At 25.2% G+C, this 24819-nt stretch overlaps 2 protein-coding genes across 9 annotated transcripts in view; one reads left to right on the top strand and one right to left on the bottom strand.

The window, feature by feature from the left end:
• Positions 1–8090, top strand: part of GEFmeso (Guanine nucleotide exchange factor in mesoderm) — a 54356-nt gene extending 46266 nt beyond the window's left edge. Inside the window, exons 2-12 of one of the 2 annotated variants that reach the window (XM_012494084.3) lie at positions 551–1102; positions 2017–2228; positions 2300–2400; positions 2509–2625; positions 2716–2866; positions 3358–3696; positions 3776–3871; positions 3946–4075; positions 4159–4316; positions 4418–4519; positions 4603–8090. In XM_012494084.3, the coding sequence (XP_012349538.2) occupies positions 551–1102; positions 2017–2228; positions 2300–2400; positions 2509–2625; positions 2716–2866; positions 3358–3696; positions 3776–3871; positions 3946–4075; positions 4159–4316; positions 4418–4519; positions 4603–6846 (4202 nt within the window). In that variant the 3' untranslated portion in view covers positions 6847–8090. The remainder of the gene's footprint in view (positions 1–550; positions 1103–2016; positions 2229–2299; positions 2401–2508; positions 2626–2715; positions 2867–3357; positions 3697–3775; positions 3872–3945; positions 4076–4158; positions 4317–4417; positions 4520–4602) is intronic. The other variant, XM_086908080.1, reaches the window with a different exon arrangement.
• hppy (MAP4K3-like protein hppy) lies at positions 686–23474 on the bottom strand. 7 transcript variants are annotated; one of them, XM_086908081.1, is made up of 23 exons: positions 23220–23474; positions 23087–23144; positions 22343–22498; positions 21949–22181; positions 21616–21879; positions 21326–21521; positions 21156–21256; positions 21015–21082; positions 20388–20471; positions 19505–19543; positions 18722–18775; positions 17912–17979; positions 17526–17672; positions 17233–17408; positions 16922–17126; positions 16612–16795; positions 16274–16551; positions 16100–16183; positions 15914–16006; positions 15699–15825; positions 15352–15558; positions 14400–15245; positions 8272–9774 (listed from the first exon to the last, which is right to left on the bottom strand). In XM_086908081.1, exons 1-21 carry the CDS (start codon positions 23328–23330, stop codon positions 15459–15461), a joined length of 2826 nt encoding a protein of 941 aa, XP_086764207.1. In that variant the 5' UTR covers positions 23331–23474; the 3' UTR covers positions 8272–9774; positions 14400–15245; positions 15352–15458. The 7 variants fall into 7 exon arrangements, with proteins under 7 accessions (XP_086764208.1, XP_086764209.1, XP_086764207.1 ...); XM_086908082.1 differs by lacking the exons at positions 8272–9774; positions 14400–15245 and adding an exon at positions 686–820; XM_086908083.1 differs by lacking the exons at positions 8272–9774; positions 14400–15245 and adding an exon at positions 994–1120.
• Between the last annotated feature and the right edge of the window lie 1345 nt (positions 23475–24819).

Raw genomic sequence — 24819 nt, forward strand, 5'->3', positions numbered from 1 at the left:
AGTGGAATGATAGTTAATAAAAATTCTTTTCTATCTCTGATGACTGAAGTGGAGATATTACAGACCAGATTTTGATACTTTCCATTGTTGAAATGGCTAATGATCTTTCCACGTAAAATATCTTTTGCAGTATATTACGTTTTAGCGATAAAAATATTTTAAATCTAAAATCTTAGTTAAAACGAGAGTAAAATGTAAGACTGTTAGATAGACTTAGTTAAATGTAACACTATTGAATATCACCAAATCGTGAAGATATTCACTAGACGTTACTTAGCGGTCCTAGGGATCACTAAACCGTGTCCTTTATGAATTAATTAATAAAATCAAACGTTGAAGAGTAATTCTGAAATTCAAACTCATAGTACCAAAAATTCTCTTCAATCTATTAATTCTTCAATCGATAAAAGAGATATCTCGTTCATAGATTTTGTTAATCAATCTGTAAAATATTTAATAAATTTATACACTGAATGTTATTCCACGAATTGCAAAATAACTTCATTCCATCACCAGCAAACCTCACCTAATTTCTTTACTTGTGTTTTAGGAACAACCACGGATCTGGTGCCCCAATTGTTAGGGATGTTCGACGAGCTAGCTCGTCGAGGCAATGGCTATACCGATCACGTGGTACTTCCGTCTGCCTGCAACATACCAGCGGCATTGCAGAAGCGTTTGAGTTTGGTATCTCATAGAGGTTCATCCATATTCGGTCAATTCCATCCCGAATTGTCCAAATCTCAATCGGATGACGCTATGGCCGAACAGCCAGCTCCGGAGAACAGCGTGGACGTTATTGTATCCGATGATGTTATGCCTGAAAAAAAGAACGAAGCGTTTCAGATATTGAAGAACAATCGGCAAGAGGATAGAAACGAGTGCACGGTCGAGGAGAAGAAGCCTTATAGACGCGAAAGCAATAGCCTGACACCACTCAGGTACAACAGACGATGCAGAAACTCTGGAAGGCCGTTGTCTGGAAGCTCGGTTGCGTCCAGTACCTCCTCCAGCGGATGCAGCAATCAGGGAAATACATGCGCCATCAATCCTTATTTGGCATCAGTTGAGTCGCTGGCAGACACTTGCGCCAGTTCGCAAGGTGATGAGGGGTTTTCCTCTAAAATGGTTTGATGAAGTTATTGAGAAAATTGATGACTTTGGTGACGATTTATAATCAACTTTGTTTCTTATCCTTTTAAAAGGATAAATAGATGTATAATTGTATTTTTGCTGTTTAAACAAAAAAGTAACAATTGATGAAGATTTATTGTGGTAAACAGTCAATTTTAAATCGAGTATTAAGAGTATTTTTATCTTCATTGGTAATATATTGTATTATCATAAATATAATTAAATATACTTTTCTATTTATTCTTTATATTTTTCTTCCTAAAAAAAAAAGGATTCATATTAATTTAAAGAAATCAATAAATTAATTTTTCTTTAGAATCTTGGATCTTTTTTGAACACAAATATTAAGATCTAAGAAAACTAAGAAAATATCTTAGAAATCCATTTATATTAGTCGGAAGAAATTCCAAGGCCTTCGACTTTCTCCTTCGATTTGTAGTGTAATCAACAATGATAGTAATGATAATAGCAGTAGCAATAAACTTCTCTCTCGGTATTTCGTAGTTATCGTTAAGGATAACCGTTGTCTTGGCCTGAATTGCAAATAAATGCTATTTCATTTTCGTTTTTATTTCATACTGGTTAAAACCAGCTTAAAAAGATAAGATCATATTTGTAAATTTTATTTCTGTTGTATTGAAGATAAATTCTTACTTAGATATTAAATGAAAATAAATTAAGTAATTTATCAGTTAAATCAAAATTAATTTTTAGGATATTTATTGTGCATTTGATTGTACATATTTGTAATTTATGCAGAATTTTTTAAAAATTTCAATAAATAAATACAACAGAAATAAATAAAAATCTAAAATAAAGATAAGTAAATTTAAATTAATTTGTTGTAATATAATCTCAATAAATGAATGATAAAATGAACAGGTTCTGGAGATAGTGGAGTAGTGACAATATCAGAGACAAACTGTCGAATAGGAGACGATGGCAATGATCAAAGAAGAAATAGCGCAGAGGAGGATCCACTATCCCACAGGCCACGTTACTGTGATCCTCATAGGAATCCTATGGAAAGGGTGCTCCTTGAGATAGTCGATACCGAAGCGATATACGTAGAACATCTACGACAAGTTATCCAGGTAAATATTGCCAAGAAACATATAATTAATTGAAATATAAATTGTAAAACTTAATTTATTGATTCTATTAGGGTTACCTTATATTTTGGAGAAATGATTCGGCATCGTTTCTGGATCAAATACAGCTAAATAACTTATTTAGTAATATTGAGGATATTTTTGAGTTTAACAGGTAAATTAATTAATTAAATATTATTATTAATTTTTGATTAAATATTTTACAACAAAAATATTTATATTATTTACATTATGTTACTATCCATATTTGATTTTATTTCAGAGAGTTCCTGAAAGAAATAGAGGAATGTGATCTAGATCCAGTTAGTGTGGCTAATACATTCATAAAGCACAAGTCAGGATTTAAAGTGTATACAGAGTACTGTACCAATTATCCAAGGTAAAATTTAACAATAAAACTTATTGGATTTAATTGTTATTTAAAATTTAATTTATTCTGTCCATAACTTAATATTACAATTCATTTTAGCACAGTTTCCGTTCTGACCGATCTAATGAGTCAAGAAAAGACTGCATACGCATTTCGAGAAAGACAAACAGCGTTAAGACATGCATTACCTCTTGGATCATTCCTTTTGAAACCTGTTCAAAGGATTCTCAAGTATCACTTACTTCTGGAGGTAAATTATATCTTCAATTTTCTCTTTAGATCAGAGATTCTCAAATGGCGATACAGGACAACTGAATAATATGTAGGTAATTTATACAATGTATATTAATCAAAAAATTCATTTTTTTATTTTCAATTCAGAATAACTTCAAATAATCCAAATATATATTACTAACTACTAATATTACTATTTTGAATGATTGATAAAGATATATTTTTTCCCAATTGTAAGTAATAAAATTACTTTTTTAATATATAATAATTATTTTTAATGATAACTATTAGAAGACTGTATTTTAAATATACTAAAATTAAAAAACCACACTATTATAGTAATTATAAATTATATTTATAAATATAATTTTTATATTTTGATAATATATGATAACTTAGTAATGGAATCGGAATTTTGATTTTGATGATATATATTTATAAAAAATTGAGAATCTTTGATCTAAGATGACATGAATGAATAGAAGTTCAATGTTTAATCATTCACAGAACTTATCGAAAGAATATGCAGCAGACTGTGAAGTAAGAGAAAATGAGACTGAAGGTAGCAAAGCGATTGAAGCGGCTTTAGCTGCCATGACTGATATTGCAAAGCATATAAACGCAATGAAACGAAGACACGAGCACGCGGTGCGTGTTCAAGAAATTCAGTCCCTTTTGTATGGTTGGCCTGGTCCAGATTTAACTACTAGTGGAGAGTTAGTAGCGGAAGGAAGATTCAGAATGCGAGGGGCAAAAGCTCCTAGACACGCTTTCTTATTTGATCGTATGCTTCTGCTCACTAAAAAGAAAGAAGATGGGCTTCTAGTCTACAAAGCTCATATTATGGTAATATTCTATCTTTTTTTATATAATATATAAAATTATTTTATTAATACTTTGTATATATTTAATTTTATATTTACAGTGTTCAAATTTAATGCTTATTGAAAGCATACCAGGCGAACCACTTAGTTTTCACGTAATTCCTTTTGATAATCCTAGATTGCAATATACTTTACAAGTAAGACAATATTTATATATGATTATAAATTATTATATTTTTTCAATTAAATATGATATATTTATTTTTATCAGGCAAGAAATTTGGAACAAAAGAGAGAATGGACTTTTCAAATAAAAAGGGTGATTTTAGAAAATTATAATGCGGTTATACCTTCGCATGCGAGACAATTGGTTTTAGAGCTTGGTCAAACGCAACCAGAAGGTCCGTTTATATGTTCAATAATATTTTATATAAATTAATATTATTATAAAATGTGTAATGATAATAAAATTGTTATCACTTAGAAGAGGCTTTGGCAGATAGAGGATTGGCGAAAAAGCAGTACTCTGCACCTCCAGAGTATTTAGAAAAACGGAAACAGGAAAAAGAGAGACGAAGATCTGAAACAGGACTTAAACAGAAATTTAAAAAAAGTGGCAGAAAATCTGAGACTACAAATGAGGTAAAAATAGTTCCAAATGTTTTTTATAACATTCATTTTTTTCATTGTATTTAATTTAAATAGGATTATTTTATTACATATATCTTATTTTATTTAAATAGGATTCTCCAGCATCGCCACGAAAAAATCAAAACGAAGATTCTAGCATCAATGATTCTAGAGAAGGATTTAAAGGTTCAGATGGACGCGGATCAAAAGTTAAGGTATTTAAATTTGTAAATTATTTTATTTTTTTTTTATCAAATATAGAAATGATGACTATGAGAAACACATATATTTTGTTCAGGATCGCTTTACTGGTTGGAGAAGGAAATCAGAACCAGGCTTTCAATCTTATGTATGTCTTAATCAATCTGATGAAGAGCAAAAAGAAGATACGGGTGATACAGAATCAGCCACAGTTGAAACCGATTGCGTGATTATTGAAAACGACAAGCATGCAAACTCTCTATCGTCCGAAACCAAAGACAATAATGAACAGACTCAAGCACAAACAGTTGAAGAAATAGTTGGCCATATTCTGATGCAAAATCAAGAATTTCAAAAACTTCTTGAGAAACAACGAACGAACAGTATAATTAATGTCAGACAACAGCAACGTTTCAATAAACATATTTCTGCTGATACATCTGATGAAAGTGATTCAGAAAATACAAACTATATTGCACATAATTCAGTTAATAATAGGATATCGCGTATTAGAACAGGCCATCGAGAACGTTTTGTTAAAACGAATAATACTTGGAATTCATTATCTTCAACTCGTGACCACCAACCTAGTCTGCAATTGCTATACGATAATCTAAATAAAACTGAAAATAATAAATCAGTGGATAGTAATTCGAAAAATAAGATCAATCTTGTACAAGAGAAGAAAGCATTGTTTGAGAAACAAAGTATCTCGAAAGCATTTAAAAAACAAAGTATTGTAACGGAAAGTAAGATTATCAAGACTGCGCTTAGAATAAGAGAAAATTCAAGTTCGAGAAAGGAAGAAACAATTATTCAACCATCAACAGCTCAAGTTCCGAAAGAGATTGAAGTTCAAATTGTAGAAAACGATAAAGATAAAACGGAGAATGATGAATATACAAATGAAATTAACAAGGAAGAATCTAAAGGCTTTGGAAATTATGACAACTTACAGCATGTATGGGAAGGTCTACAAGAAGAAAAAGATTTGGATGGAAATGATAGTCCAACTCGTCCAGCAGTTTGGTTAACTAAATTGTGTGAAGGATTACCAGTTTCGCCTCAAAAATGTGGTTCTCTTCCACGTAGTTTCCAAATCCATCCTAATAGCAATCAGAACGTAACAAAATCACGCTTTTTACAGAGAGATGGTAAACCTATGAGCGAAAGACCATTTACTATAGCTTCAGATAAACCAGCAGAAATTAATTTAGAAGATATGGAAAGATACGCTTCTACGTGCCAACCAGAGGGAAGAATCGCTAAATTTCCAACTTCTGTTTCAACTTCTACATCAACATTCTTTTGTTCTTTGGATGATACGTTAACAGACGCTTATTCGGAGATCCATATATCTTCTACAATTACAAATATACATCCTGATCACAAAATCTATAGAGCGAACAATAGTGGGAGCACCATATTTAAAAATGTTCTTTCTAAAGCTGGAAATCGTCTTCAGGGTCTAAGAAATACTATGAGTACAGAGACTTTAGAGTGTAGCGAAGAATTAGAAAGGACGAAATACTTTCGTTCTTTAAGTACAGGTAAGTTAAAGAAGAAAAGCAAGATGAAGCAATCAAGAGAATCTTCTTCAGATGTAGAGGAGTTTGTGGGATGCACAGCAAAAGGAAGTTCAGATTTAAGAATTCCTTCACTGTATTATAAGCAAGGAAGTTCGAGTCTAGGTGCCCGAATTGCTCAATCTGATTATGCAGATCCAGCTTTATTATTTTTCGAAAGCAAACGTCAGTTGATGAATAGTCAGTCTCAAGCTAAAGAAGAAAAAAAGGAAGATGAAGAAAGTATAGAAAACCGAGAAAGTGAAACGGATAGCTTTTATGAAAAATCATTCGAGACGATTGAGAACTATGTGGATGCAGATGTTGATGACGCGTTCCGGGATAGTGCAATATTTAGCGATATCGAAGAAGTTCTAGTGGCTAGGCCATTTTCAAGTCAACCTTTTGAGGATTGTGCGCCATTCAAAAATAAGCTGGCACCACCTGTACCAACAAAAAAAAGAACAGAATCAATTACAACGATAAATCCTTCAGGAAACAATGTTGCAATAACAAAGTATAAACCTAATATAGCTCAAAAACCTGAATATTTGAAAGTGAAATCAGTTTTCTTGAAAGGACAAGAATTGGACTATAAAGTTTTGGAGAAGTCTTCTTGTGTATCTGAAAATGGAATGTACTGTTCTAAAAATAGTTTACAGAATAATTGCGCACAGAATTGTGGCGAAGAGAAAGATGATGTATCGGCGGGACAAAGCCAAGCTGGCTGGGTAAGAAAAATAGTGGATCAGTTACAAGGTCATATTGAAACATAATTTAATGCCAATGAAAGTGTACAAATCTTGTAACTGAAGCTTTGAACACGGGAATTTCACGTTTGTTAATGTTCTTAATCCTTTTGAAATTAGTGGATCCCATATTGTAGATTTTAGAATTTAATTTGCATACTTAATGAAAAAAAAAAATATGCGTGATAGAAAAATATAATAATTAAAAATTTTTAGAAATATATAATTCGAAAGGATTAAATAATTATTATTCAGATATTCGTTTGCATAATCACGAACTAGTAAAGTTTATTTTTGAGTGATCTGCAAAGTACAATCTTTGAGATTATATTGTATTAGTACAATAGAAAAAAGAAAGAAAGATTGAAAATAAATAAAAGTAAGATATTGTATAAAGAATAACATTAATGGAATGTTAGATATTTCAATGGAAAAAATATGTATATAATAAATTAGTTTGAGAAATTTTTTTTTTTAATGTTTATATTTGATCAAAATTAAAAAAAAAAATATTATTATGTACACATTACGTTCATTGAAATGTATTCTACTATTCGTGCCTTGTATAAACTATTTCTCGCGCAAATATGAAGTTCTAGTGTTGAAGCGCACGTGTATATCGTACAACATTGAAACAGATACTGCCGAATAATTTGTCATATTTGGTAAATTAGTGATAAAAAAACAAAACATTATAACCAAGTTTTAATTATCGTATGTTGTAATAATCCGTGGTATATATAAATTTCGTATTAATAATACAGGATAATTAAAGAAAATTGTTGAAATTAAAATCTTCACACAAGAAAAAAAGAATTAATGAGCTAATAATTATTAAATATTTAAATAAAATTTATTTTTTTTAATAAAAAAAGAATGATGTGAATGAATTGAATGATGTGAATTATTATGATAAAGAATTTATCAAAAATGATCGCCCTGTATTGTTATAATTTTTTTCGAAGAAAAAAAGAAAAGAAAAAAAAGAATAATAAATTTTTATATTTCAATGTCGTCAGTCAGATTTGTAAATCGATATATGTATGTACATATCGACTTGAATATTTCAATCGCTCATGTACTTGCATTAACTTGTTAGGATTTCAACATCATTATTTTATTTTTCAATAATAATTTCGTTAAAAAAGTGTTATCTTTTATTTATTCGTAGAACCTAACAGGTATATCGTTATTGCATTTCTTTTTTAAAACAGAAAGAAATCTGTCGTATATTTAACAATTAGACAATAATAAAATAATATGATATAAAATGAGTTTGTTTGATTTATTTGCAATTGCAAAAAACTAATATCTAAATAATCAATCAACTTAATTATTATCAATTTTTGTTTTCTTTGTTATTCTTTTCTTCAATAGAAACATAAAAAAATTACTAAAATTTAATTTAATTCAAAAATAAAATCAAAGGTTTAAATCTTTATTAGATGCAAATGTTACTTCAGGTAGGTTTTATTACGAGAAATGTCTATTTACAAGAGACTTCGGCTAGTCATGTTTACAAATACAAGAGTAAATTATACATTGTATTCATAAATTAGTTTTGCAATACTGTATACAAAAAAGAAGAAAAGAAAAATATTAATTAAAAAATGAAAAATTTAATGAACTGAAAAATAAGATCGTTCATTATAATACACATTATGTACAACTGTAGCAACTATATAATACATTAATTGATTATTATCTTGAATTAAAATTCTCTTTTTAGGAGAACCTTTTTTTTCAAATCTCCATTAGTTCCTGCTGCATATATAAATATAAAGAATAAATTAAGATTCATTTCGTTTACAAAGTTTCTGCGATTGATGTTGTACAGAAATATAATAATTCCATTTATATAAAATAATTCTTACAATAATACAATAATAAAAAGAAAAAATATTTTATTATTATGATCCTTTTGACATAAAAATCATTTTCTATTGTTCATCCTTTTTTTTTATTTTTTAATAACAAGATCATTATATAATAAGTACTGAAATCAATATTATTCAAATGTTCCATAATTTAAGAAATTTCTTCCATTTTGTCTGTTTAATATATAATGCTATTTAGTATGCTATAATACCATCTATTAACGCGTTTTTAAACAAAATATATAAATTTCGTTATTATTAGTGTAGAGAAAACAACCAAGATTATAAGACAATAATGACATAAGTAATAGATAGAGAGAGAAAAGTTACATTAATCGTGTAACTTTTGCTTCATTAAAATATTAAGATATCAATGTTTTCCAATTACTTTTTGAACTCCTCATAATTCAATTAAATAGTATAAAAAAGACTTAAAATATGAGCATTATAAGTCTCATGCACGTTTTCAAGAAATTTCGTAAAATATTAAGATGTTAGAAAATATTTTTTTATAAGGAGTATGAAAAACATTGTTGCAAAAACTTTAAAGAGTTATTTTATTTCTTTTGTTCTATACAACATCTCATCGAGAAGCTCTCTAAAGCTAGAATTCATTTATATGATAATAATACATTTTTTTTTATAATTCCATTCATAAGAATATTTTCATTGTTGTTTCTATTCGCAACTAAAACTTTGGTTAATAACATACTATTGAGAGTATTGATAATTATAGTTTTCTTTTTCTTTTCTCCTATGAAATAGCACAAACTAACGAAATCTCGATATCGTCGTTTACGCTAATTCTTATATTTCTTTCAACTCATATTTTTTCTTCGAAGGACAATTTTTATTAAATATATATATATATTTATATTTATATATACCTCTCTTTTTCACGCATTTCCTTTTCTTTATCTCATTTTTTTTAAGTCGTATCATCATTTTTACAACACGAATTTGCCTCTTAAAATATTCCAATTTTGGTTTACATATTTACATATATTTTTTAATGAAAAACATAATACATAGCTGAACAGAAGACCGAATCAATTTTTGTAACTTGATAGAACAGCACCTGAAAATCCATGACTTATGAATCCTGAGAGTAATTTTTTTATTTATGTTTTGATTAAATCAGAACTAATGAATTTTAAAAGAAATAGAATAAGAAATAAAATAAAAATGATGAAAAAAGTTTGTTAAAGTCAAAAAAATTCTTTAGGAATTTTTAATTAAGGAAAAATATAATAAATAAAATAAGTACTACAATTTCATTAGTATCACTCTCGGGATACTATAATATTATTGTTATTAAAAAAATAAGAAAAATGAAATTGTATAGAATATAAGATCTAAAAGTATTACAAAATATAAAACAAAAATATTTACTTTTTATATTTTTGTAAATATAATATTGTAATACTTTCAGATAATTTTATATTTTTTATTCATTAATAGAGGCAAAGTCATTAATCTGGTCAATATGGACAGGTACATGTTATCGTACTATTTGTCCTACTGCTATAGAATAGATCTATATTATGTGTGAATTAAACAAGAACATTGTTGGTTACATAAAAAATATTAATACCTATACAAAATATTAATTTTTTTTATGAAACCAACAATTTTAATTTTATATGTACATAGCATACATATACAAGATTCAATAAAAATTAAATATCTTCAGCTATGCAGTACATTCAACAAAACATTCTTGAAAAATCTATTTAAAATTTTATGGTCATAAGTAGACTATGGATATGTAAAATTTGCATGTAATATACTTCTGAGTTTTTCTGTTTTTGTTTTCCTAAATGTATATTTTCTAATAGTTGGTCTGTCATTGAGTATTTATATAATTATTTTTTTTTTTTCCTCTTACTCTTTTCCATTGTTCAGAAGTTATTAGCATAAACGTTCTTGCACTTTTCCAGTGTATGCATTTTGCACTGTGCATTTTATGTTATGAATGAAATTATTGTCTTCATAATAATAGAAAAATTTGCCAGGTAACGTTGCAGTATCATTATTTACGACTTATCGAAATAAACATTCAATTTTTGTTATGTAAATTTTTACATAATAATTTTTACACTTTCGACAAAAATTATTAAAAGAACATATGCGTATAAAACATTAAAAATGTATCTTCATACATAACATTCAAATACATCTATTTTGAATGCATAAAAAGTATATAGAATTTTTATCTTTCATTAGTTCTAATAATCTATATCACACCATTGTACATTTACCCGAAACTTATCTTTAAAAAATTGGAAAATATTGATTATATGTATACAGAAAACAAAATATACTGTACAATTAAAACAATTTAAACAATTTTCTAAAATAATTTTTTACAAAAAGTATTCATTTCGTAAATGCTTGCATAGTATATGAGATGTTAATATTTTGCTATAATACTTTGAACGATCATTTTAGAGAATAATAGAAATATAAAAGTTAGCATACAAATGTCGATTGAGGCTTTATTTATTAAATTATAAACAATTTAGTTTGCATTAGATGAAGCGAGGCGAAACTAAAAAATATAACGAGGGTGTAATGAAACAATTCACATTTCCATCTTCTTTATACAAACTTTAATTGTTTATAATTTAATCAATAAGTCTTAATCAACATTTTTATATTCCAAATTTACATTTACTTTAATCTCTAGAATCCATTCATTTAAGATCTTTAGAAATCTTCCAAAGGTATTCTATGAATACATTAACATCCTATATAGTATGTAAAAGATTTCTCTATTTCTATATTTATGTATTGAATAAAACAAAAATGAAAAGTAAATCAATAATTTGAGTGATACAATAAACGAAATTGAATATATTAAATAATTAGCAAAATTAAAATTGATAAATAATACAAAACAATTTCTTTCAAATGCCCACATTACGAGCACTCAATATCTTCTAATGGTATATGCTTAATATAGCAATACAAGGAAGACATTGCTTTACATACCATTCCTGTACAAGAACTATCAATTCATATAAACAACATTATTAGACTTCTCTAATTGTGTTGTTATATAATTTGATTAAACATTTCACATTTGATTGCTCAAGCACTGATTGTAATTGCATACTAAATTGCTGACAAAAACGAGTAAATATACTGATATATGGATCTGCTTAATCTTATTCCCTGAAGAAACATCTCTCTTGTCTTTAAAAAGCTATCTGTATATATTCTCTTAAAAAACTTACTAGTATTACTTTAAGAATGCTTAAGAATGCTCTTAATGCTTTAAGAGTCGTTATTAATTCAGCAAATGTATTTAATTAATGCATTTAATAATAGGACTTAAACTAATTAATTATCACTTTGTACGTGTTCGCTCGCATGCACGTAAGCTTTATGATAAACAAATAAATTCTAGTTCACTTTTTGGAATGAAACATTGAACAAATATATAAAAATTGATATCTAAAAGTAATACATAAGACAAGAGTGATATTTAAAATGATAAAGTGAACTATCTTGGACATATTGTGAACACATTATCATTTCTATTTTTTATCATTTAAAATATTCAGCATAAAATATTTTTTAGTTAAGCATAATTTTATTTTATCTTCATGATAATAAATTATTAATGTTAAGTCTTTAATTTTGCTTTAACATAAGTGGTACACATTTAGTAGTAGCCATTTAATATTCTATTTTGTATTAAAATAAAATACTGTAATGTCTCTTTGCTTAAAAAAATGTTTAAATTAAAAATCTGATGATTGCTAAAAAGAAGCATTTTATAAATAAAATAATTAAACTTATAACAAAAAATTTTTTTATTAAAAAAAATAAATTGTAATAAAATTTAATTACACCACTTATGCTATTAGCAATAGACAAAATATTTATATAATTATTTACCACAAACAATAAGCAGTCAGATATTATTTACTATAATGTTACTATTATAGCAAATTTTTCATAGCATAATACTTTCTTTAGTAATCCTACCTATTTACACAGCAAATCTTCATATAAAATACCAAAATATTTCAACATTTCCAAGATAATTTTACTCTTTCAATCCTTCTTATTTCAATTTACATTTCATACTTGTCATTGCAAATCAATAACTTTGGTTTGCAAGCTATAGACATATCAATAATGGATGGAAAAGTGCCAGATATTCGTAAATTTACTAAATGATATCTAAAGCGTCCTGAATTCATATTTGAATTCAAATATTTTTAACATATTTAATTTTACTTGATATTCAATTATTAATTGCTATAAGTTATATTTCATTCATACTTGACCAAATTAAATTAATATTAAATTTAATTAATATTACTGTGTGGTAATAATAATATTAAAATATGAATCCTATCTATTCTAATAAAATTTAAACTATATAAAAAATTATTTATAATTTATTTTCTTTACTTTAATTTTAACTACTTAAATTTTGAATAATTACTAAAACTTTCATTTTGAAACATTATTCATTGTTTCTATTCTAATTCTCTGTAAATTTTATTCATTTTAATATTAATAACTGACCATTTTATTAGCTTTATTTTAATAAGAACTACACTTTAAAATAATATTTAAAGAGATCTATTATTTTCTGCAATTTGTAAATTGCAATTTTTAAGTTAATTTTTTTTATTTAGTTTAATTTTTAGTTTTATTTAGCTTAATTTTATTCTTTTTTTATTAATATTTAACATGCAATATTTAAAAACTTAAACTTTGAAAGTATAATATTTTATTATAACGATTTAAACTAAAAATTTTTCTTTCATTTAAATTCTAATATATCTTTTATTTTATATTATTCATAGCATGCAAAGATGTAAACTTTTACGTTCATAAAAGATGTATTTAAATTGGTCGTTTTATTTTATGTTATTCCAAAAAAGTTTGAAATAAGTATTGTTAACATAATGTAAATAAAAGAAATACTATTCTATATAAATAAATAATAATAATAAATTTCTAAAATTTTTAGGCACAATTGTTAATTAAAGATACGGACGTTATTCTCTATAACGATGCAAAAAAAATTATAATAGTATATCACATAATATCAATTGATATTAACATTAATTGTTATTAATGATATCAATTAATTAATCGTAAAATATTATATTGTTTATTTTAGATTAAATAAAAAAATCTCAAATTTCAAATGAAAATTAATTTAAAAAAGCAAAAATACTTAGCGTAATATTTGCGTTCCATAAGCTCTATTTCATCCAGCACTCTTCCTCCTGAATACAGTTCACATTAAAAAGTCTTTCACAAATGAGAAATATCACATTTCTCCCAGTCTTGATACCCATCACACAAAATGCACTTAATGTCATTATCTTGAAGAAGTAAGATGCTAATATATTTCATTGAAATTCAAATATATATTATATATAGACATATTGTGCTCCTAAAATTTGAATTCATGTACAATATGAAGAAATTGTTTTGGATATTTATAATATATATCCATCAAAGCCACATATTTTTAAGAAAAAATTATGGAGAGGAATTTTTACCTTAATCGCTTCTTTAAATTTCCAATCAATATTATCAATATTTGTTAGATTTGCTAGTTAATATTATAAACATAAAGCATTCCATGGTGCATATAGTTAAAAATTTATGAATCTACTAAAAATGATTGTTTTGTATGAATTAATAGCTAAAATTTTTCATACATACTTTATAAAATAAATAATTTATGATTGCCATCATAAACTACTTTACAAATTTATACTGTGTATTTATAGTACAATCATCCAAAATTAGAGACACTGATGAACGCAATGTCTTATTAAAGTAACTTTGATATAAGAGCCCAATGCCTACCAAAATAAAACATATACAAAAGAACAGGATATACATTATATTGAGTATACACACTTTAATTTTACATTTCTTTTCTTTTCTTTTTTTATTCATACAAGAAAAATATATTGGGAATGCCATTTGATAGATATATTTTTGATAATTAATTTGTATTTAAATCGTTGTCTTCGTTTCAAATATATTAATCTACTTAAACTATCTTTGGCCAATATTTTCTATAACTTGTATAAAGTTTAGACAAAAAGCTTATGTTGATACAATTAATTTATTTCGAATATTGTAAGGATCTTTTATATTATCTAAAAATTATTCTAAAAATATAAGTATCCATATATCTATAAGTAAATATTGTTATATATGAATAGTTCTCTAGTTGTTTAAAACCCGTAAATGTAAAAAATTGAATTAAAAAATGGAAAAAATTGTTAAAAATCAAATTTTAGATTTACTGATTACTAGATATTTACTATCATAAAGAATGTCGAGAAAATATTAATTTTATAAGATGTTTTTTGAGAAAATTAGTATAAGTTTTATTTTGTCAGGCATTTAGGCAAATTCACATATTACTTTAAATATATCATGCTTCTTCTTAATCTGTTCCATCATGATCTTCATTTTCAGACTTCAAAGATCATTAATTCTATATCTTCATTAAAAAGTTTTTTCTCGGCAAATAACCAGTCTATGCAGCAATAACTATATAGAGAACAGTGACAAATGACGTATGTATATATGTATATGTTGATATTATGTTGGTTTCATCCATATGCTCTTTAAAACAGGTTAATAGCAATTCTCTTACCAACATCGACCACTGCCTCTCAGTCATATTTTACTTTATATGCAGTCATTGGAATCACAAATCACTCGTGACACATTAAGTCTGCACATTTACAGTTGGAAGATAGCTTAATAACTGGCTTCGTGTCCAGCAAGTATATATAAATCCGCGCCTTCGGATTCAGTCAGTGTACCTGATTGAACTAAGTGGCTCTCCAGCATCACAACTCTATCAAAAAAAAAAAAAAAAAAAAAAATCGAAATCTTTTTTTATTTTTAAATATTTAATTTTTATATTTTTAAAACATTTGCAAACATTTTATTTTTTAATATCTTAAAATTATTAAGTACAAATACAAAAACACATACTTATCTGATCCAAGTAATCTGTACGTTCTACTCGGATCACTGATTTCTTGCGTAACTTCACCGTTTTTGAAACTTCTACCTTGCATACCATGTTTATGGAATGCTAGCACACTATCTGGTAAACAAACTAAAATCAAAAAAAAAATGATTATAATAATATTTATTTTAATATTAACAATAAAATAAACTACGTTACTTGTTTTAAATGATCTTACTAATGGATTCAATTTGAAAATTAAAATGTAATTCTGACATGTGCTTTCTACTTGATCTAGGCTTTCCTTGCAATGTTACCACTTTTACTACATCTAAAATAGAAATATATAGATTATAATAGATTATAATGGACAGAAATATAATAGATTATCAAGAATATTATACAAAGATTTTTTTATACTTACTATCATAACAGACTAATATTGCATTTTTTTCTAATTGTGTAACATTGATAACATGAAGATTTTCTCTTCTTGGTATCACAGTAGCTATAAAAATATAAGTTTTTAAATTAAGAAAAAAATAATAGAAATATTTAATCAATTTATTTAATGCATGAAAATCAAAAAAAAAGATACCAGAACCATCCATATCTTCCAATTCATCACTGTGAAACCAACTTGCCCCTGAATTCATATTGATTAAATCCAACTTTAATTTATTCTGTTGATATGGTTGTTTCACAGATACACACACCATCGGATACTCCATTTCAGGTGTAATAATAATTTCAAATACATTTAGTGGTGTTGGTAATGTACAATCAAAATGCTTTAACAACATGAACTTATTAAGAGGATCATACCATTGCATTAAAAATATTCCAGTTGGCATTGCACCACATAGATATTTATATCTGCATTAAATATTTTTATTATCAATGCTATAGAGAAAAATATAAAATTTATTTACTTACCCATTATATGGATTTCTTCCTACACAGCATTTAGTACAACCTTTTGTATCTGGTACTTTTGTAGTTAGAGCAAATTTTCTAGGGACTAATCTTTCAGGTATTTTATTCATATGTAATGAAAACCTATGAGTTTGTTTACTTTGCATTGCTAATAAATCATGTCTATATAATTGAGGAGTTTTTCCTAAAATTTAAAATTAATACTATATATATAATAATTAAGAAAATTAATGATTAATAATTATATAATGATTAATAATTATATAATATTTAAATAATAACATAATTTAATAATTAATATATTTTTTACCAGATAAGGACATGAGAACATCCTTGATGACATACATCCAAATAGTTCTTCTTGGATATAATTGATCTATTGCAGTTTCATGAAGTTCATTTAAATTTAAATTATAAATTCCTTCTTCTGCTGCAATTAATAAATGCTGATCCCTTGTATCTGGATGAATCCAACTTGCAGTACAATGTATTCTTAACGGACAACCATTAAATACCTATATAAAAAAATTTATTTAAAATTTCAATTTTATTTTAATTTACTAATATTAATAATTTCTTCAATTAATTGAAATAAAATGAAAATACATAAATCATACTAACTTTTGAAAAACATGCTCCCATATGAACCTTAGGTGTTGGTGGCAGTCCATTGCTGATAGGTCTAGGAGGTGTATGACGTTTTCTATCCCTTCTTCTCGGAGGAACAGGAGGAGTATCGGATAATAAATCTGGACTCATACCTTCTCGATCTCCTTCGCCTGACATTTCATTTTGACCTAGGAAAAATTCATTTATTCATTATATTATTGTATTTATTCATATACAATGTTAATTGTTTTTAATTTAATTTTAATTTATATAATATTTTAATTTAAAAATTGATATGCTCCTACCATTCGATTGAGGAGATTCATCTCTAGGGCCACTATCTGAAAGAGATCGTTGACGTTGTCCATTCACAGCAGCCAAAGACTGAGTACTATTCACTAAACCATATAATTCATCTACAGAGCTATGACGCCTGGGACTTGCTTGTGATCCTAATCAAATTTAATTTTTATATATTATTATTTTAATAGAATTTTTCAGTATTTCTAAATCTTATGATATCAAGCTACATTGATTTTGAATTTGTAAATTAATTATCATTTTAATTTGATTGATTTTTTCAATTTTTTAAATTTGTAAAAAATAATTAACAAAAATTAATATAAAATCTTGTGTGATATAAAGTTTGATAAAAAATTGTAAGAAATAGACTATAAAAATATATATTTACCTGATATATTGTAATATGCGCCATGCACTTCACAATCATTTGATGATTCTCCAAGTGGAAGTGTAGCTCTGAAAAAGAATAAATAGACCACCAAGTGTTAAGAAATATTATATACCAGGGAAAACATATATTAGAAATTTTCTTCTTTTAAAAACAAGTGCTACTGGTGTTAGTAGATTATAAATAATTTTTAAATAATAATCAGAAAATAAGTTATTAATAACAATAATAATTAGTCAAGAAATAAAAAAAATATAGCATCATTTATAAAATTGACAAAATGCAAAAAAATGTTAGGAGATTAAAGAATTATAGATAAAATCAATATATATAAAATTTTTATATTTTATAGTTTTAAAGCATTTATTATCATATTATTTAGTATTTAAACTTTAAAGTGTTCTTTCTCTTGAAAGAGCATAGAATACTTTATAAAAGGTGGTGTTTAGGAAAAATTAATAATACATATATTAATCCAATACTTATTAATAAATAAATTTTAAGAAAAATTTTAAGATATTAATATTTAAAAACTAAATATTTAAATTATATGAGTTCTTATATCAAAATATTTAATTTTCCATAATTTTTTTTAGCATAAATATTTATCACCCTACTTAATTGTTAATAAAAAAATATATTAAAAAGAACTATTATTTGAAGTAAGATTTAAATATTTTTAAATATTTATTAAAATTATTTATTCTGAATAAAAGGCATGTGTTACTTTCAGCCAAAAGTAACAGAAATAATCACTGTATCTACAACCAAAAGATTAAACAACCTACTATTATTTTATCATTTACTTACTGCAGGGAATATAGCTGGTCGCAATGCCCACCAACCATCGACATTGCATTCCCCCTGCACATATGAAACTATAATCATATACTATAAAACACATTTTTTTGTTATTAATCCTGTGAAAATTTTTTGTCAATGTAATTAATTGTTTTATATATGAAATAATTCATTCATAATTCATTTTAAAGAATGTAAAGATAATTTTTTCAATCAAAATAACTATTATAACATTACTTAAACATTAATTATTATATGATTTCATATAATAATATTACCACATTGGTATCATTTCATCTATCACAGTTTTCTTACCATTATTAAATCACAAAAATATAATTTGAACATGTATTAAAAATTGTAATCTACAACAGATACATAAATTTCCACCACCTGGTTAACAGTTTAAAACTTATACTACAAAAAAAAATTGCATGCAATGAAAAATACTAAGAATATTTATGACTAAAGAGTTATACCTCAAAAGTATGAACTCCAAAATTACACTATTTACATATAAATTTTGAGTATTAATATTTATTAAGAACATCATAGAATATATAAATAAAAAGTAGCTAATAGAATAAATCAAAGAAATACATAATGCAAAAGAAGCTTTAATTAATTTGAGTGCTTCAAATAAAAATGCAAAAAAATATGTTAAGAATATTAGAAAATAGATTAATAAATTAGCATGAAGCTGCAATAAAAACTAAATAATTTTAATGCAAGGCATAAGGAAGTATATGTGCAAGGTGCAAGGTGCAAGGGAAAAGGGTTACCTGCCAATACCTTAGCAACAACTCCTCATCAATGTACTGCAATAGACTCCTGTTGGGAGAAATTATTAAAATTACAAACTGATCAGAGAAATTAAAGCTATGAAAATTGAAATGAATCATGAAATTTGAATAAAGATCAGATAAAAGGATAAAGTAATTACTATTTTGAGATCATACTAATTAAAAAAATTACGATTTAATAATTAAATTTAGATAAAATATACTATATAAATATATGCCACATCTGATACAAATTTTATTATTTTTTATTAAATCGTATTATTCTATTAAAATTATCAAATGCATAAGATACTAATGAAAAAATATATACAAAATATTATGATTTTCAAAAATAAAAGTATAAAAATAAATTTAACAAGGCAAAAAGATTTGCATATAAGAATAAAATACAAATGTGATAATAATACTTACGCATAATAGGATTAGTATATACATCAGGACCTTTTAACTTTCATTCTAAACATGCAGTATTTAAATTTTATATCGATTATCATGCATACTTTGTAATATATATTATTTAAAAAAATTAATTATTTTTAAAGTATAATCAAATATAAATATATATATTTAATATTATATATATAAACTATAATATCTATAAAAAAAATAAAAAATATAAAAAAAAAATGCGATCACTAGCTTCATGCTTTAAATTCTTAAATTTTTTCATGTTCTATATCAATAGTAATTAAAATGACATGCATATCTATTTTAGGAAAATAAAATACATTTTTTTAAATTGAATAAAAAAAAATCATTCCATTTTTTGTACATATTTAACATATTCAATGGAAATGATAATAATGTTAAATTTCACTGAATCTCAATTCAAAACCGCATGTGTTCACACCAAACTACCTGCATTTTATTACCTTAAACTCATATGAAATATCTCTGTGCCTGTTTTGCTTCGACGCGACTCTCTATTATCTGTTGTAACGTTCGCGCCAACAGGACTGATACAAAAATAAACTATGTCATGTCTAGGAAAACTATACAATGACAAAATTATTATTTGAAGCAACTAAAACTTTAATTTTTCTTAATTTTTTATATTGCATAAAGAATATAAATTATTTAAAAAAAATTGCTATAATTTTTTTAAAAAAGTATCTTTTAAAAATAAGTCAAATTATTATAAATTGAATCTGAAGAAGCATGTTTAAATTTCCAAATTCACTTTTACTTTTTGCTATTTTCAATAATTAATGCATTATATGCAAAGCAGAAGCAGACGTGCCATATGCAGCTTGACGCTTGTTAGACCAAAATTGCTGTTTTGTTTTACATAATTCTGAAGTATATAATAAAATTAAAATTTATAGAACCCTACAGATTAATAATTAATTAATAATTAATATTCTATTTAAAAGATTCTGAGCAAAACAGCAATTATTATATTAGCAGAAAGATCTCAAAGCATTCCTTCTCTCATTTTTCTCAGAATGATATATTTCTTTACTTATATGATTAAATATATTTATTTCAAATATACTTACTTTTCTTGTACATCTTCAAATGCTGTGCCAATACCACAATCTGGATGAACATCGCAGTTATGAACTGACTAAATAATTAAATATATAATGCTATTTTAAATATTATATATAAAAAATATTTTCATGATAAATATAAATTACCTTAACGTTATTCATAATATCCATGATATCCCATGATGGATTAGTATCTACAGATGGTGAAATCACGTCTCTTTGCAATGTTCCATCAAGATTAATTTGATCTGTAACATATGTAATTTATATTTATAGGAAAAATAGAATATATATATAATTGTCATCAAACTTTTTACCGTCGCTATCTAATTGCGGTATAGGACTTTTTGGTCTAGGTCTTGCAGTATGACGCGATGCTATCCTTTGCGGAACATTAGGTACAGCTCCATCTTCATCTGCTTCTAATTCAGTGAACATATGACTAGGATTTGATACTTTTTGCAATAATTCTAGAGCTAAACGTTTATTCATTTCTCCTTGAAAAAATGCATGCTGAAACGAAAGTTTTTATTTAAAATATTTTCCATCTAATTTTGACTTATTTCAATATTCATACATTATCTATTAATTAAAGAAAAATAATAACCTGTAATAATTTTTCAGCAGTCGGTCTTTTTTTAGGATTTTTAGTTAGAGCAATTTTTACGAAATTATGGAATGTTGGACTCCATTTGTCGCGATCTTTTAACGTAGGTGGTTTAAATCCGGATTTGGACATAAGAAAAAGTGCTCTCATGGGATGTAAATCAAACATAGGTGGTTGCAATTCAGCTAATTCTATTGCAGTAATTCCACATGCCCAAATATCACAAAGCTGATTATAACCACCCTTTCTTTCTACAGCTGCAACCTGCAAATATGAATTAAAATATAAATTTATAAAATATTTCCATAAAATTATTCAATCAAATCAGGATACCTCAGGTGCCATCCAATAAGGAGTACCAATGAAACTCTTCCTTTTATTAATAGTTGCAGTAATTTGTGCTGATACACCAAAATCAGCTAATTTGACATCACCAGCTTCAGTCAATAATATATTGGCACCTTTAATATCACGATGCATTTTGCCCATACTATGTAAATAAGCCAATCCCAAAAGTGTTTCTCGGCACATATATGCTATTTGTATTTCTGACAAAGGTCCAGTTACTATAATATTATTAAAATATTCATTGTATTATAATATATTTTTAATATTGCAATATATCATAGGAATAAATGATTTTTATCATAAATATCTTATTTGAATATTAATTATATAAATTAAGATTCATTAAGAATCATAAAAAAATATTAATAAAAAAACTTACTGTGATATATATCTTGCAAAGAACCACCTCCACAATATTCCATACAAATCCATAATTTATCTCTTCTCAAATAACTTCCATAATAGGCAATAATATTAGGATGTCTGCAATCTTTCATCATTAAAATTTCTTGTTGAATTATTGCGAAATCATCTCCTAAAACATTTAAAGAATATATGGTATATAAAAATATATTCATATCCTATAATCTTATAATATTCATTAATAAAAATATTTATTAAATTATTATTTAAATAAAATTTCCATTTAATTTTAAATCTTTAAATAATATTAAATCAAAGAAACCATATTAATGTATTCATTTTGTTTTGATTATATGTATAAATAAATAATATCAAACAAATATAATTCATTTATTAATAAAAGAATATATTAATATATTTCTAATTTTTTATAATGAAATTATAATACAATTTTTATATATAAATATATAAATATGCAAATGTTTTTGAAATATATTTTAATAAAAAAATATAAATATGAAAGAAAAAAAGAAAAAAAACGGTATAAACAATAATTGTCTGCATAATTATAACTTAATTGCAAAATGCTATATAAGAAACAATCTGAAATGTAACAATCAATTTTTCTAAATCATATAAAATAAATTAAACATATAAATTATTATTTCTATTCATATAAGTTATTATATTTTATAAAATCATTAATGAATAAAAACTTGGAAAATTTGTAAAAAAAGGCGGAAAAACTGGAAGAACATACCTGGTTCCAATTTGATAACCTTAATTGCAGCGAGATCATTTGTGGAAAGTCTTTTGGCCTATAAAAAAATCGAATTGTTTGTAAATATAATGCATTTAAATATAAATATATAAAAATATATAAACCCACGAACCTTGTAAACATCTCCGTACGTTCCGCTGCCTATCCTCTGAATGAGTTCATATTCATCTTGTGGATTTCTTCGGCTTATGTCACTGGATAACGCGTTAGCGTTCAAAGCCATTCTAAAACACGGATTTCTGCTGATTTAGCAGTTAATGAACGTAATTAATATCTACAAAAGAAGATTAATGTTAAAGTGTGAAAACACATTTGTTCGTCAGAATGTCACTTTCGTTGAAACGTCGCCATTGTTCACAACAGCTCTGAAGTTAGTTACGATTTACGACTAAGCAAGCAATTCTTGCAATATCGATCAATCGATTTTATATTTTACATCAAACACACTTAAAATCATATTTTTTTTTCCTTATTAAGGAGAATTAAAAGTAAGTTGTATTTATATTAAAGAAAAATAAAATATTTATTATTTAAAGGTAATTTTTTATTTTATTTGAAAATAAGTTCTACTATTTTTTTATATAATTTTCATGTTTATTAAAATACTTATCACATCGCAATTTTTCTATTGTACTATTGAAAAACTAATTTATGATCATTTTCATTGCACTTTGAACTTCTTCATCAAAGTTTTCTAAAAATATCTTCAATTTAAAAAGCTTTTTTTTATTGGTTTGAAAACATGAAAATTATATAGAAAAAGATCTAAACTATACGGAGAATATTGCTACGTTTCCTATTAAAATTTTTCACAAGAAACGAATCCTAACCCAAATTTTCAATTTAAATGTTAATTTTAACAAACGCAATATATTTCACGATTGATAACAAGTAAAACAATCATTTAATCGAATATATATTAACAATTATAATTTAAACATATTATAATTATAATTTAAACACTCACTTCAAAATATAATAGCACACTTTCATTTATATTTCTCAAAATTAAAAGAATTGTTTAAAATCATTTTATTTTTTTTTTTTTAGAGTTAAGAAGTATAAAAATCTTTAAATATAAGATATTTTTTTTTAAAGATATCCAATAATTTGATATTATTCAAACAAGGTTAAATATAATAATATTTGTTAAAGATAAATGTTATCGTAGATAGATAATTTATATTTTTTAAGTCCGCACAGAATATAATCTGAAACAAAGTGATAGTGATTACATGTACAAATCTGTACATATCTGTAAAATATTGCAGCAATCATTATTTTAGATTTTTTAATCATTTAATTCTAGAGATATTTATCTTGTGAACTTATCTCTTAGAATAAAAATTGCCATTTTTTGCCAACAATTGAAGTTTATTATTTTATTTTCTATAAAAAAATATATTAGACTATATATAAATCGAAAAATTATTAATAACAAAATTATTGAATATAATTAGTGAAGAAGATAATAAAAAGATAATATTAACGATCACTTTTTACTTTATATCTATTTTTTTTCTATTATATATATCTATATATTTGCTCTATATGATTTATTTTATTTTATTTTATTTTATTTTTTTTTTTTGCTTAAGAAACTGTACATAGAATTATAGATAACTCAATTCTTATAGCTCTTCTATGAAATTATTAATTTCTTTTGAAAATATATATTTTATATAATAACATACATCATTTATTATATAATA

Source organism: Apis florea, unplaced genomic scaffold, assembly GCF_048593485.1.
Source record: "Apis florea isolate Af1SG1 unplaced genomic scaffold, ASM4859348v1 contig_3036_pilon, whole genome shotgun sequence".
Classification (NCBI taxonomy): Eukaryota; Metazoa; Arthropoda; class Insecta; order Hymenoptera; family Apidae; genus Apis; species Apis florea.

Bases quoted from the DNA above. Each gene is read 5' to 3' on its own strand.
- hppy (XM_086908082.1), bottom strand. From the start codon at position 23,330: ATGGCTTTGAACGCTAACGCGTTATCCAGTGACATAAGCCGAAGAAAT. The intron at 16,184-16,273 runs GTATCTTTTTTT...ATATTTTTATAG, and splicing joins GGAAGATATGGATGGTTCTG to CTACTGTGATACCAAGAAGA. The intron at 15,826-15,913 runs GTAAGATCATTT...TTTTGATTTTAG, and splicing joins TTTTCAAATTGAATCCATTA to TTTGTTTACCAGATAGTGTG.